Source organism: Dendronephthya gigantea, unplaced genomic scaffold (genome assembly GCF_004324835.1).
Source record: "Dendronephthya gigantea isolate DGI-Jeju-01 unplaced genomic scaffold, DenGig_1.0 000016F, whole genome shotgun sequence".
Lineage (NCBI taxonomy): Eukaryota > Metazoa > Cnidaria > Anthozoa > Malacalcyonacea > Nephtheidae > Dendronephthya > Dendronephthya gigantea.
The window spans coordinates 1044849-1058788 of record NW_021163026.1 but is presented as its reverse complement, the minus strand read 5'-3'; the positions used below and the strand labels follow the sequence as shown (position 1 = coordinate 1058788).

Below are 13940 nucleotides of genomic sequence, written 5' to 3'. Positions count from 1 at the left end.
CAGTATCTGGACATTTCATTACAGGAAGATAGCAGCTATCACAAGGTACTGACGTTCAAGTAACGGGCATTAGTTTACTAGTTAAAAAGCTTGACTTTACCATATTAGCTGATGTGGCTGTAAAATGTTGTGGAGATAATAGAACATTCTTTGAGTAATTCAATCCAGGAGCAACTGGTCCAACTTCCACAAGACCCCTTGGCAATAGCCTCTCGTTGAAACTGGGAGGTTCAACAGGAAAACAAGTTGCATTGTCAATTCCACTTGTCACCAGGTTGTTATTCTGGAGAATCCTTCTCTGGTACTCTTGAACTGCTTGAAGTCGTTTTTCCTTATCCCGGAGCAAGCTCATTTGCTTCTCCTTGTCTTGTAAAAGATGTTCTTCCTTTTGTTGTCGCCATTGTTGAAGTTGTCTGAGCTTCTGAAGAAGGTCTCCTTGAGTTTTGCGTAGGAGCAGGTTCTCTCCTAAAAAGAAGTACAAAGGGAATCTCAGTAGTAGTTGCTTGTTTAGTTTTTTGAACCTATAAGCATGCTGTTAGCACATCATCAAGCTATATACAATGATTTTAAGAGTCTTGGAGTGCTTTTCCAAGAAGTAATCTTTGGTACAGAGTTGAACGAAATTTTTTATATTAGAAGGATATGTTACAAGATAATTTCAATAAAAATCAATATTTTGGGGGACATAATCAAATGATGGCTCTATATTTTCATACCTTCATTTCTGTTATCCATAGCTTGTTGGTACGTTTCTTCCATCTTCTTGACAAGATTTTGAGCTCAAACACAACTGTATACTAGATCCTGCATGTCTTTAAAATTACCTCATGATATTGTTCATACTTCTCCCAGACCAAAACATCGGTGACAGCTAAAAGCTACCACAAAAAAAGGATCTCAGAACAAGCTAGTAGATATCAATCATATCATATCTGTGAACCACAACATTCGCTCTAAAAAGCCTAATTCCAGCAAATATTTCCCATTTCTCGTCAGAAAAGCGACACCAGTTCTTCTACTTCTTTTCAACTACAGTTTATTTCGTATTTGATGGCTATTTTGGTATTTTTTTCGGAGGTTTAAAACATATTTTTGTTGGAAGAAACAACACAATATTCAATAATTTCAATTCGTCCCGCCATTCCGCGCGAGATTTTTGGAGACTTGAGCTAGTCACTGACCTGATTATATGGCCGTAGTAACTGGAGCAATATCCCCAATAAATGGACCTCTTCTGAAAAATTGAAAAAGCGTCGCCATTATGAACTAATGAACAGAAATGCGTTGCTCATTTGTTTATTTTGTTGTATACCTAAAACCAGAGTAAACACGTTGTAGGCCCGTTTCAGACGTCGAACTTAAGACAAATACTTTAGCTCAGAACGTGAAAAGTTCGAAGTCTGAGACTATGTGCACACCGTAACGTTTACGAGCGTTTTCATTTTCGTTTCCATGCCAAAACGGTTTCAAACACCGTTAATTTACAATAGAAGTTGAAGCTAATTTAATACATTGAGAATATTTTTTATATTTCCTCGATAAACTAGCTCGAAAATTGCATTCGTCGATTTGAATTGCATTCGTCGTTTAACCAAGGATTAATAGTAAAAATTTAAGTAATACTCTCTAATTTTTCCAGGGGCGTGCTGACCAGGGTCAAGACAATGGGAACTCGTTGTGGGACCCTGGCATAATGGGCCCTTTAGACTATAAATTGAAATTTGAAAAAGCGTTAAATACACAACGGTTTATAAAAGCAAACTTTATAGAAGAGTTGTATATTAGCTAAATCATGATGTCCTAGACCTGTATTATTAAGAGCTGTTTTATTTGCATATCAAGTACGTGGCCAAAGTTAGCGTTTCGTTACAGAATCGCGTCACCGTGTAAGGTTACTTGAAGTACTAGCATTCCTGCAACCTTCGCGTCATACAGTATAATAAAGTGGAGACAGTTTGTCTAGTTTGTTTTTGTTTGGATCGCGCCCTTGGGCCTCAAAATGTTACTCATTCGTTGTTCTTCTTGAAGACCCAGCACGCTCCTGAATTTTTCTAAAAGCGTTTAAACTGTGCGTGAAACACAAAACCGTGTATTCAAAAACAATCGTCTATACAATGTTACTTCAATTTAACAATTGCAACATTTACTAGTCTAGTAGTCTAGTAATAATTATTACCTGATTAAAATAGGGTTATATAAATACTAAAAAAGTCACAGTGCATTTTAATGCTATTCCAGTAAACCTGTAAAAGGCCACTAATAAACCTGATATAGAAGGATACCCTGAGATATGTCCCGATTGTGAAAATGCACATAGACTAACTACAATGGTGAATATGTGTTAATTGGTGTTTGAGTTTTTTCCGTTGTGCTGGTGGTTCATTATCAATTCGCGCGCGTAAAAATAAGATCAGTAACTCTGATCATTGACCATTATCATATAACTACCATCTCGTGTTATTAATCCCATGTCCAGAATTCACGAATATAATCCTTAACCTATCTTATTGGGTTATAGTAGTTAGGTAAAGGTTAGGGTCAGGTGTATAGGATTATTCGTGGATTCTAGACATGAAATTGCGCGCCGAATTGCTGCTACCACCCTAGTATCGCATATATTCAGTATATGTTATATATAGTTACAACACTAACTAGTAAAGTACCTATCTACCATTGTTTGAGGTTAGTGTTTAACGTTTAAAAATTCAATATCATTTCTATCAAATTATTCAGAATCTGTACCGTAGAGATTCGGATTCCAAATTAAAGATTCAAAAATAAGTGTTGTTTGAATGGCTATTGGTGTGATCTTGGGTGTACTCATTGTAACTGGGTGGTCTCGATGACCCATTTTGTTGTTGTTTTTGAGTTTGTGAGGGTTCGGACTGCTGTTCGGTCTCTTGTACCTTATTAAAGCAGCACATCGTTTCACGAAGATAGTGTATCAGCTTCTTGATGATTCTGTCGTAAGGCTCTAGAGAGCGTAGCCATATTGGAGCCCAGTTCCAATTCTGCAACGCTCTCGGCAAAACGTGCGGGGCTTTAGTTTGTAGCACATTGATGACGGTGATCACAATGACTGCAAGCACGATCTAGGGAGAGCAGAAATATTGACTTGAAGAACTGCGGTTTATGGGAAACATTGGGACATGCATGTCGCAGCTGTCGGAAGCTTTCGTCCAATTGGATAATGCTTTACTATGCTGTCTAAAGAACGAAGCTATGCTATTGGTTGAAACAGAAATGTATTGTAAAGTTCAGCCAATGAAAATCATTCTTGCGAGGAGCTGCGACCCTACCCAAAACATTAGATAATGAAGACCTTAAGATTGACCTTAACGGCAAACCGCGGTTGCCGGAAGCGACAAACTTTAGCTAAATCACATTTGCAAGTAATCCCTACAGGTTTTCGACATCTTAGTGCACATTTCATGTCTTAATTTTCATAGTCAAGAATTCCCAACATTGAGAAGCTAATTGTGCCAAATAACAATAATATCTTACCGGAACCCCAATTCCAACCAAAACTTGCCATCCAGCGAGCGATAAGGAAAGAACAACAGCAGGGAAAACGAAGAACACAATTACAAGGTACATGAAAGCAAACCAACGGTATTTCGCTGTCGTATTGCCCAAGAACTTCGCACCTTTGATGGGTATGTTTCTCATGAACGGCACAGGATACCAGACTGAAATGCCGGAGATATTGAAAAACAGATGACAGAGGGCAATCTGAAGAGACTCTCGGAACTTCGATGTCGCTGCGAGGGCCGCTAGAATAGATGTTACTGTGGTACCGATGTTTGCACCGAGGGTTAGGGGGTAGGTACGTTCGATGGTGACCACCCCAATTCCGACCAGCGGGGTCAACGCTGACGTAAATATAGAACTGGATTGCACAAGCATTGTCATACCGGCACCCATCAGAATTACAAAATATCCTGTCAACCATTTAAATGGTTTAGGAAAGTCCGAATTGATGCCTTTTTTGATGACCTATATAGGAAGAGGAATAGCATGGTTAAATTAGGGCCACATGCGTTGTATGGTATGTGGTACTATCGTGTGTGGTAGGTATATGGTACTGTATGTAGTGCACGGTAAGAAAAAATCTGGTACCAGCGTATGTTACATATTTAGCACTATGACGTATAGCATTATGGTTTACAATTAGTACTATAGTGTATGGTATGGTACTACAATATATAGTATAGTACTACAATGCATGGTATGGTTCTATTTTTCTTGGCATCATATCCTCGTGTATGTGTGTATGGTATGGTATGGTATGGTATGGTATGGTATGGTATGGTATGGTATGGTATGGTATGGTATGGTATGGCATGGCATGGCATGGCATGGCATGGCATTCTGGAAAAAGTGCTATGCGTGTGTGAGATGGTTCGCCAAGATGTGTTGTGTATGCCGCTATGAATCGAGATTGCATACCGTGGGCGAACGTAATGCTTTATCATTAAACAAATAGAAAACAGTAACCTTGGCAATTTGTCCTTTGAGCATGGAATGAAGCAGTTTAACAATACAAGCAAGACAAACACAAAGAATCACAAGAGCAATGGCCAGCAGGATGCCACCAACTTCTTTATCGCTCATCCCAGTATCGTGAAACAAAAATTCCTCACAAGACTTTTCCGTTGTGCCATTTTTCGGCGCACAGTTTTTGATCAAACTTTTATCACCTACAGAGTGAACGAATGCAAATACGTTAGGAAATCCTACAGTGATACGTTAGCAAATACGTTAGGAATTATATGTACCGAAGAAAAGAATGAATGTTAGTAATAAAACAATCTCTATTATTAAAAGGCGGTTAATATGTGACGTCTTGTCAAGATCCTAAGCGATCATTCGATAGACTTCAATTTTTGACAATATCTAAGTCTGTCTCTATTTCAGTCTGAGTCTATCTCAGGCTCTGCGCCAACAATAATCAATAGGCATGTAAAAAATTTACATGATTCCGTTTAGCCAAGATTAAATGTAGCGTGAGATGACTTTGAGATATTGGAATGAGCGAATAACACGATCTTGGCTGTGTTGCAGTCATCCCGACAATAGCAGGTGCTTTCTTGGTTCCACAGAGGATTTTTTCAAAACCTCAAAATCAATCCCGGGTAACCAGGATCATGGGCAAAGCCCCTTTGACCGCAAAATGATGGTCGTACCTATGTCTTCTCCCTCTGCGATTTTCTGAATGAGTTTCTTGTCAATTTGCACAATAAGGTTGGTGAATGGTTTTGTGATCTTTTTCAGCAATTCAACCTTCTCTCGTTCACCTTCTTTGAGGCCTAACGAGTCCGTGATGGCGCCGCTAAGATGATACAGGTAACCCGTGGCGGCCTCGATTGGAAGAAATATAACCACGCTCAGCCAGTTGAAAACATCGTGAACCGTCGCCCCGGCGAAGGCTCTACGAAACTGATCACGATCGCTGACGTGTCCAGCCGAGACGATGGTGTTCGTCACGGAGGTACCGATGTTAGCACCCATGACTATCGGAATAGCTTGTCGAACATCGAGAACTAGGAAAAATATAATATATATATTGATACTGATACAATATGGGTGCTGTCTTTAACTCCTAATGGTCTGTCCACACGATTCAAAATGCTTGGATCCAATTCATTTTAGCGGTAAGTACTTCTGAGACCGGTTGCCTAAGGCTGGATAGCGCTATCCACCGGATAGTGATTTTTGCAATCTCTATAACGGCTTAAACCTCAGGTTTTTCGATTGTAGATTCTCTTCAGTTAAATATTGTTTGCTCAAACTTTTGAAAGACTGACACCAGGTTAAATCTACGTATACAGTGTTTTTCCTATGAAGTACAAAACATATTTCAAGCAACGAAACTTTTATTTTATCAGATATCGAGTTACTCAGAGAAATTCGGACGCCCTGAGCAAAAATTACTTTTAGGGACCCTTGTCCCAGTCCTACAGGGAACATAATACTCACTTCCTGAGGAAACCATGGCAACGACGATCGAGGTTGACGTGGACGAACTCTGAACCAACACAGTGGCCAGTAAGCCAATTACAACTCCCGCAACAGGATTTGAAAGGACCGATTTCTCTGTAAACACTTCTCCCGCTTTCTTCCCGCCAAGAAGACGGAATGCTGAGCTGAGGAAACTCAGAGAACAGATAAACAAATACAGAAGACCCAGAAGCAGGGCAATCTTTATAAAAGCACCAAGAACTCGCAAAACCTTGCCTTGTGTTGTTAACTCTACAAGGGATATAAAGAAAAGACTATTTAGTAGTGAAATATATATATACTTACTCTGTAAACAGCGTCGCCTTCCCGCTGTGAATCACGAAGTGAACTTTGCAAGTTCACAGCAACCTGGTATAACGGTAATCACAACAGAAGTAGTATGGAAAGCATGGGATGTAGCAAGTTGTCTAGGGCACTGCAGGGGTAGTGCATGTCGCAGCTCCTCGCAAGAATGATTTTCATTAGCTGAACTTTACAATACATTTCTGTTTCAACCAATAGCATAGCTTCGTTCTTTAGAAAGCATAGAAAAGCATTAGCCAATTGGACGAAAGCTTCCGAGAGCTGCGACATGTCCCCACTGCAAAAATAGCTTTGCACTCATGTAGACCGCAGTTAACTTGGACGTTTGTAACTTTAGTTTCAACTCATTTGTCATAAAGGATTTTTGTTTATTTTAGGTAGTTCATATAACATTAGATGCAAAGTCATGTTTAATAACGTCTCAATTATTTATCTAAATTTTATGGGAAGTATACGTGCCTCAATTTTATCAACAATCACAATTTCGCGCTCAACCCCGTACCCAGGGTCTCTGTTTCGCGCCGGTCTCTAACAATAATATCTGATATATACTTTAGGGGTTTAGTTATCAGCATAACATCCGCATAAACAAACCTTCGGGTGACAGAAAGTTTACTACAAACAAGAATGTTTTTTTAACCAAGCTGTGCGCTTAAATATTCGAAGCATATCATGTGCGCTATACCTATTCGTTTTACGCGCGCGCAATATGTTAAATATTTGTAATTGCATTCCAGTATGCATTCTAGTGAATTGAACTCATATGTGAACGCCATATTTCATTTCATCTGAACTATCATAAATTATTCATTTCGATATTCAATTCATATTCGGACTTTAGTCCCAAGTTGCGGTGGCGTGATGCCAGGTCGCCCCCGATGTTAAGCCAATGTCAAGGTTTGATTGTGTCATGAAAAACATCAAACATGGATGTTATTAAAAGAATATCCTTTTAGGCTTTTACCACACACACAAACACGCGGTGAATGCCCCGCGATCGGCGAGATGCTTTAGAAGAGAAAGTCTTTACACATCTGGCGGAAATTGCGGTATGGATTGAGAACGAGAATAAAATACGAGAACCAGGGACTTCGAGACTTTGGGGCAGCAAGAGCAACCTCCCCCTTGCCTTTTACCAGCAGGGCACAGTTTCATAATTGCAATTCGTTGAGACAACGCTAGAAACGCAGCCTAGGCAAAGGGCTTCAAAAATAGCATTATCGTCAGGCTCCACGAGATCATCGCACAAAAAGAATCAAAATGAGAGAAGTTTAACTGCCGATGTTTGCCTAACAGGAAACAACTCACCAGAAAAATTAAAAAATCTAAACAACAATAAAAAATCTAAAGCAAAAATCTAAACAACAATCAAAAATCTAAAGCAAAAATCTAAAGTTGTGTGGAATGTGTGGAATAATAAAAACATGTTCATAAACTTTCAACTTGTTTTCAAAACAATTTCTGTGTTACAACCTAGCTCATATATATCACATTCGACGCGTAAATCTTTTTCAAAACATGGTTGCGTCGTTGCGTCAAACATGATGTTGAAAGTTGTTTCGTGAAACATTACCTTAGCGTTCACTAACATGCCTCGATACACGAAATACTCCACGCACCCTCGCATTGTCTGGCATCCCTGATGGGAACAATAAATTTACCCACATATAAAGCATAACTTTAACTAGATAGTCAGAGGGGATGCATCATTACCCAATACCCAGATGCATTTGAAACGCATCTCTTCTCGACCCTCCCAGAGCGGACACTGACATCAGACCATTCGATGCAAAATTCAATATGTTTTTAAAAAGCACTTAACCCTTCGAGTAAGAGTACAGTTCTAAAAACACACTGTTATTAATATTACGTAAGATGTCACGACTTAAACACGATACATATGTTTACAAGGCTCCCGTTTACAAGTTAACGTAGCATAAATTTTGCAAAAACGTAAATTTTGGGCAAAATACAGAAATATGTACTAGTGTGAGAAATTTTGCTTCGTTAACCGCTTTTGACCGCTAGATAAACCTTCACCGCTTGCATAACGATTATCACGGGTGAAGCAAAAAAACATCTGGAAGATAACTTTTAATGATTATGACGCCAATGCAATGGGTCTATACTCGCATGCAGGTTTTCTTGTTAAAAAACCTGTGTCTATGGAGAGAGACGGTGAAGATGTTGTAGTATGGGGCCTTCTGTTAGACTTTGAGATCCACTGTCGCTGCGGTAGTCATTAACCCAGAGCATGCATTTTATTCTTGACACACTGAAAGAATATGGCTAGAAACGAGTTCTTCATCAAACAAAGACGGTCAGAGAGAGTTATTAAGAAGAACTTTTGGCTTCAACCTGCCGTTTCCGAAACCGCTCACGTGAAAAATAGCCTTCAGGCCTAAGTCTCATTCAGCACAAGTGACAAGGTCATTATCGTTGATTTTCAGCGTAATCCTTATTTTCATTTAATCCAAGAACGCTATCCGGTTCTCGCTGGGGCACGACACCTTTCTATACTTATTTTTTACAGAAGGTATTTGTAAACAGCTTAGACAGAACCTCTGAACTCACTCGCGTAAGGAGGGGTTTTGAAAATAATGACTGCAAGTAAGAATAGGTCCAATACAAGTCCCGGTTTAACTCGCAAAGATTCTGTGATCAAAGGTGAACATTTGCATACTAAACCCTTAAGACCAGTTTACACTTTTTTTCACAGATTTTTTCCTCTTTTGACAGATGTGAACGAGTGTAGTCAGTACTGATGTTCAAATAAGAGCTCTTATTTATCAGAGATACTCGTTTACATCTAAATCTAACTCGCGTGCACAGAAATTCGCACAAAAAATCGTAAGTGTGGACGAGGTTTTAGGGTTGGATACGTCAGAGTTTGGAGGACAAATTTGAAAGGATTAGGTTCGCTTTGGCATACTGAATGCATGGAAAACCGCAAAAGTCGCACGAGATTAGCATATATAGATCTAATGAATTTCATTACACTTTTCAAGTTCAGATGAACAATATCAACGACATATATCACCAGGCAAATATACGTTAAAATGTTGCAGCAAATACTTAAGCACCATAATGTGTATCCCACATGACGTCACTATACTCCAATGACCGCTTAAAATGAGCAAAGCAAATGATTTTGATAACCTTTCAAGATGCTTTCGATAAATTCTACGCAAAAGGCCGCCATGGCGACCAGCGATGTGCCAAAGTCCAAGTTTACATAACTGTTTCATGTGTTTTTAAAAAATAGAGCCTACGAGCTTTCTTTCACACCGCCGGGCGACACACAAGTCGATAAATTCACATTGATATTAACATGCACTTGACTTTTCGCTTGTTACAAAATTTCCCAACGATCAATATTTAGGAACACAAATACAGAAAGAATTTCCGGCCGAAAAAATGTTTAAGAAAAGTATTGCTTGCATTTTTCTTATTCTGTAAACATGCGGTACGATTTCAAAACAGTACACAAATTGAAATTAAAAAGTTGCCCTACAAAAACCTTTAATTTGTCGCGGTATATGTGCATGAGTTTTAGCAATAAACTTCCACAATTTCTGGGCACTGTTGCATTGAATATCCACTTGTAATAGAGTGAAATTGAGGCTACAGGCGATTTTACGTTTCTGTTTGTTATGATAACAATAAAGGGGGAAATAATTCACAAGAAAAATTACAATGAAATGACAAAGCACCAAAGTCCATCGGCGCGAAGAATGAGCAAAATTTCTATAGTTTTGGAGGCAAAACTCCCAAGTAAAATAGATTCTAACCATTAGCGAGATAACGATCGTTTCACAAAGCGCTAATTATTGTCAAGGGGATATAAACCATAATTTTCCGAATGTACAAGATTTAAAACTTGTCAGGGGTTGTATATATCAAAAGCAATGCTTGAAGCGGAGTTGTTTTCGCTCTGGCGTAAACCTGAAGTCAGGATCTGGCGCGCGCCTGATAGGCATTTTGCCCAATTTCTTGTTACAAGAGTAATCATTCAGACTATATATTGAGGCATTATCAAGGGGACTCACTTCAATATGCTGAAATCGAATTTGATTTCAGGCATATGGTTCGAATTGATGTTCCCCTGGTGAGAAAATCTGTCGCACTCCGCTCCTCTCGACAAATCTCTTTTACGCGCGGTTAAAAAGTCATTTGGATTATAATCAACAGCAGGTAGGTATTTAAAACTAGTGTAACTCACCGCTCCAAGGTACACCAGTGTCAGATAATTCCGGCAAACTCCACGGGTCAACTTTCTCTGAAGTGAGATCTTCCTTTTCTTCACCAATTTTTTCTTTTACTTCAATTACGGTCGAGTCAGGTCGAGGTTTTTCCACCTCATTAGCAGCGTTCAATTCGTTGCTAGACGAACGCTATATATATATGAATACAAATCAACACAAATTATGCAATCACATCAAACGAGCAAAAATTCAAAGCATAAATTAAGAGTACTTACATAGCCGGGGTTGTCTTGGGGTAATCCTTGAAGCTCCATGATTTTTTTTAGTCTTCCCGCAGGGAAGTGCTACCATCAATGAGGACAGCTGACGAGTGAGGGAAAGCCGAAGCGCTCGATAAATTTCTAAAGCAATATCACGAACGGTCCACGTGTTCGCTCCAGCTGAGTGCTTCCGATTGGTGCGCTGTCAACGCACCGCACGTGGGAGGAACGTGATATCTAGCATGGACGGGGCATGGCCGACGCGTGATCATTAGCAATTTGAAAAGAAACAGCATTGGGGGTAAAACAGCTCTTGAATGCTTCTTTCACATTCTTGCCGATCTAATTGAACTTCGTTCTCACGGAGGAGGAGAATGTTTTTATCATACATGCCAAGCATTGCTGGTCTCATTCAGGTGTATATGGGCCCTCACCTGGGCTTATCAACACTGGACCAATATGAGATAACCTCTTCCTCGACCTCTTACATTACTCTGCATTACTTAAGGCATTCAAGGTATAACCATGTAAAACACATAACGAGCGTAGCAGCTGAATACTGTAGCTATCGGTACGTGAAAATGTTTTATGTCTGAAAAGATAGACTATACACACGTAATAATCTCATATCTTGTTGACAAGTTGTATTCGTAACAAGCTTGTTGACCAAGTTATAAGTAAAGAATGTTGTTATTTTGTCAAAACGCTAAAAGCTTTTCACTGACACCTTGTTAACAAGTCGTGGAATTGCATAACGATAACAAGTTGATGGAAAAGCTTGTAGCAAGTCTGTAGAAGAATCAACAAGCTTTTAGCAAGTTTACTGCGGGTTTGTACTTTGTAGCAACTTGTCAACAAACCTGGAGCAAACAGTGACTGCGAACAGAGCTTGATATCGGAACAATCTTGTCGCAAGTCTGCTGCAGGTTGGTCACAAGTCAGAACAGTCAGAACTTGTGCGTTTTTGCGCGTGTAGATAGATGGACCATGAACACGGATAAAGTTGGGTGCGCACGCGTACCAATTTTAGTCGTGCCGTGCCTATTTAATGTATAATATTTGGTGCGAAATTCTGTAGTCCTGTAACAAGCGCAGAAAAACCGCAAATAAACGAAAAACCGCAACCGTAAATAAACGTAAAAAATGCACAAAGGGGTTTCGTGAGGAGAGTAATGTATGACAGAAAAAATTCTCTTGACGAAGGCCAGTGATTCAGATAATTAGATTATTCCAACCATCCTACAGTGTGGTTTACTGAATTTCCTCATTCCCGAAACAACTTTATTTTCATTGAAATACTAGCTGATAAAGCCTTATTAATGGGATTGCTGCAAGAAAACTTGAACGAACTTCCGTTTTCAGAGCGTGGGTAAACAGTTTGAAATATCTCTATTTTCATGTTTGAATTATACTTCATTTATTATAGGAATGCACCCAAGTGTACAGTGCATATTTCTACTTCCCTTGCCATTGCCAGATATAATGTTACTTTTGTATTAGGTGCGGAAATGTGCAACTAAATTACCCTGGCCTTGGCCTTATTAAGGTTAGTTTCCACTGAGGAAAAATCTCCTTTGGATCGGAACGGACAGGAAAATTTCCTTTGCCGGTGAGTTCTCAGGCGGCGTTTATAAAAAGAAACTTTCCTGTCCTGTCCGATCCAATTTTCCTAAGTGAAAACTAACCTTGCACACTTCCAGTCGTAATACAAAAGTATACAAAATTAGTGAACTTCGCCTGTCTATATTTCCGTAATTGGCCGTTTTCACACTAGAGACGCATAATGCGTCTTCAATATTTTTTGTCTAGTGTAAAGACGGGACAACTAATCTGGCGAATAAGTCAACGGAAACACGCGCGAATAGATTACATTATATTTCTGGTTGATTTTATCACTTTCTCATTTTCCGGAATTATTCGTCTATGTGCCGTCTTCACACGGGCAGACGAATTATCCGTCTAGACGAACTATCGTTTGTTGCGCGTCTACGAGATGAAGAACTGAACATTAATCGTCTGGACGTATTATGCTATCCTTTATACTGAAGACGAATAACTAGAGAGGAAGATGCTTTATGCGTCTCTAGTGTGAAAACGGCCAATTTACAACAATTAATTCGCAGCCAAACTTGGCAGTTTTACTAATTTCAGTAAGCTCTTTCAAAAAATGTCCTTTTTATTGCCGAGGTAAGAAATTAGTTTAAAGCGCAAGTCGTTCAATGTTAGTGATATGGTTATTTACAGTTTTCCTCTTAGCAGATTAGTGGTTATTGGAAACGTACTCTCCTGACGAGGGTCTTAGGTCGAAAGATTTTCAACTTAATTAAATTAAACGGATAGCCCGATTAGTAGATTAATCTCATTATTGACCGCACCGACGTAGAAATGTTCTACTTTATACGATTAAATGATGAAAACCGGGCATTAGGATTACTGTTTTTTTCCACCGACGCGTTTTTCCTACGCACGCACAAGTCGTAAGGGTCTAAACATATATGCTTATAAAAGTTATCTTTTAAAAAACCAAGTGCATAAATCGCAGCTAAAGCTTTCTGCGTATTTTAGTACGCATTTGTTGATCTGGATAAATAATAAAAAATTAAATTAAAATCATTTAAACCGTTACGTGCGTGAACGAACGTGCAGTGGAAAGCAACCCCTCAGTACAATATATAGTCATGAGGTTATTTAAATTTGTCTTCTAAAGTTCTACTTAGCATTGAATTATGTATTTAAGGTCGAGGTATATCGTTATGTTTTCTGGTATCATATTGCCTCTCAGGATATGTGCTAACTTCTGTGAAACTAACCGCATATACTAAAATGTTGCTAAGGATACTAACCAACAAAGAGAGAAACAGGCTCCAATCTACAAGTGATCTTTTTCTCACGAGTGGCATTACACACTTTGAAATTGATAGCGAGGCACCAATATATTTATCACTCAATCAATTCTCTCACATTGGATAAGGACTATAATAAATTGTACCCTGTTTCTTCAACAACAGCTCTGAGATAGAATCGAAATTCGTAACGTTGTTAGCATCGTGATGTTTGAGCTGTCAATTTCAGAAGATCTTGTTGAATCACAAACGTTAACGATTGCTCTAACACCACCCCCTCCCACACGCAGCAAATGATTTAAAGTGAA

General features: G+C 39.1%; 2 protein-coding genes across 2 annotated transcripts; both read right to left on the bottom strand.

The window, feature by feature from the left end:
* Positions 1-55: 55 nt before the first annotated feature.
* On the bottom strand, positions 56-1089 carry LOC114520670. The gene is made up of 2 exons (XM_028540990.1): positions 717-1089; positions 56-465 (listed from the first exon to the last, which is right to left on the bottom strand). Exons 1-2 carry the CDS (start codon positions 757-759, stop codon positions 56-58), a joined length of 453 nt encoding a protein of 150 aa, XP_028396791.1. The 5' UTR covers positions 760-1089.
* Positions 1090-2073: 984 nt separating this feature from the next.
* On the bottom strand, positions 2074-10893 carry LOC114520712 (sodium-dependent phosphate transport protein 2B-like). The gene is made up of 7 exons (XM_028541034.1): positions 10805-10893; positions 10547-10718; positions 5980-6252; positions 5187-5543; positions 4498-4700; positions 3505-3996; positions 2074-3092 (listed from the first exon to the last, which is right to left on the bottom strand). The coding sequence occupies exons 1-7, from the start codon at positions 10841-10843 to the stop codon at positions 2772-2774; spliced, it is 1857 nt and encodes a 618-aa protein (XP_028396835.1). The 5' UTR covers positions 10844-10893; the 3' UTR covers positions 2074-2771.
* Positions 10894-13940: the final 3047 nt, after the last annotated feature.